Source organism: Buceros rhinoceros, unplaced genomic scaffold (genome assembly GCF_000710305.1).
Source record: "Buceros rhinoceros silvestris isolate BGI_N320 unplaced genomic scaffold, ASM71030v1 scaffold28400, whole genome shotgun sequence".
Taxonomy (NCBI): Eukaryota; Metazoa; Chordata; class Aves; order Bucerotiformes; family Bucerotidae; genus Buceros; species Buceros rhinoceros.
In genome coordinates, this window is record NW_010390587.1 from 2,337 (window position 1) to 2,773 (window position 437).

At 56.5% G+C, this 437-nt stretch overlaps 1 protein-coding gene across 1 annotated transcript in view; it reads right to left on the reverse strand.

Annotated features, from left to right (window-relative positions):
- Positions 1–432, reverse strand: part of LOC104495425 (cytochrome P450 2J2-like) — a gene marked incomplete at both ends in the record, with an annotated part of 2,765 nt that extends 2,333 nt beyond the window's left edge. The window contains 2 exons of the mRNA XM_010138394.1: positions 28–183; positions 336–432. Coding sequence (XP_010136696.1) covers positions 28–183; positions 336–432 — 253 coding nt within the window. The remainder of the gene's footprint in view (positions 1–27; positions 184–335) is intronic.
- Between the last annotated feature and the right edge of the window lie 5 nt (positions 433–437).

Below are 437 nucleotides of genomic sequence, written 5' to 3' on the forward strand. Positions count from 1 at the left end.
TTCAGTGGCGCTTATGCGGGCCGTGGCACTCTCCCTGCTCGTCCCCAAACACATCCACGAGGTATCGGCTCTCCTCCTGGATGCGCTCCTCCAGGCTCCTCTTGCCCAAGCCGAAGTTTCGGAGGGTGCTCAAGGCGAACCTCCTCTGCTGCTTCCACAAGTGCCCGTTGGAGGAGATCAGACCTGGCAGCAAAATCGCACCGTGAGCCAAGGCAGATCCCTCCACTGAGGAGAAAAAGCTCCAGGGTTCTGCCTTGTCGCCAGCTGTCTCAGACCTCTGCACTGGAAATGCTTTGACCTTACAGCTGAGATACATGCCCTGAGGGATGACTCACCGATGTTGCAGAAGACCTCCTTGTCAATAGGAATTTCAGGGCGATCCATGAAGTTCTCCCCTTGGTTTACGAGAACTTCCTTAACCAGCCGCAGCCCGCTTC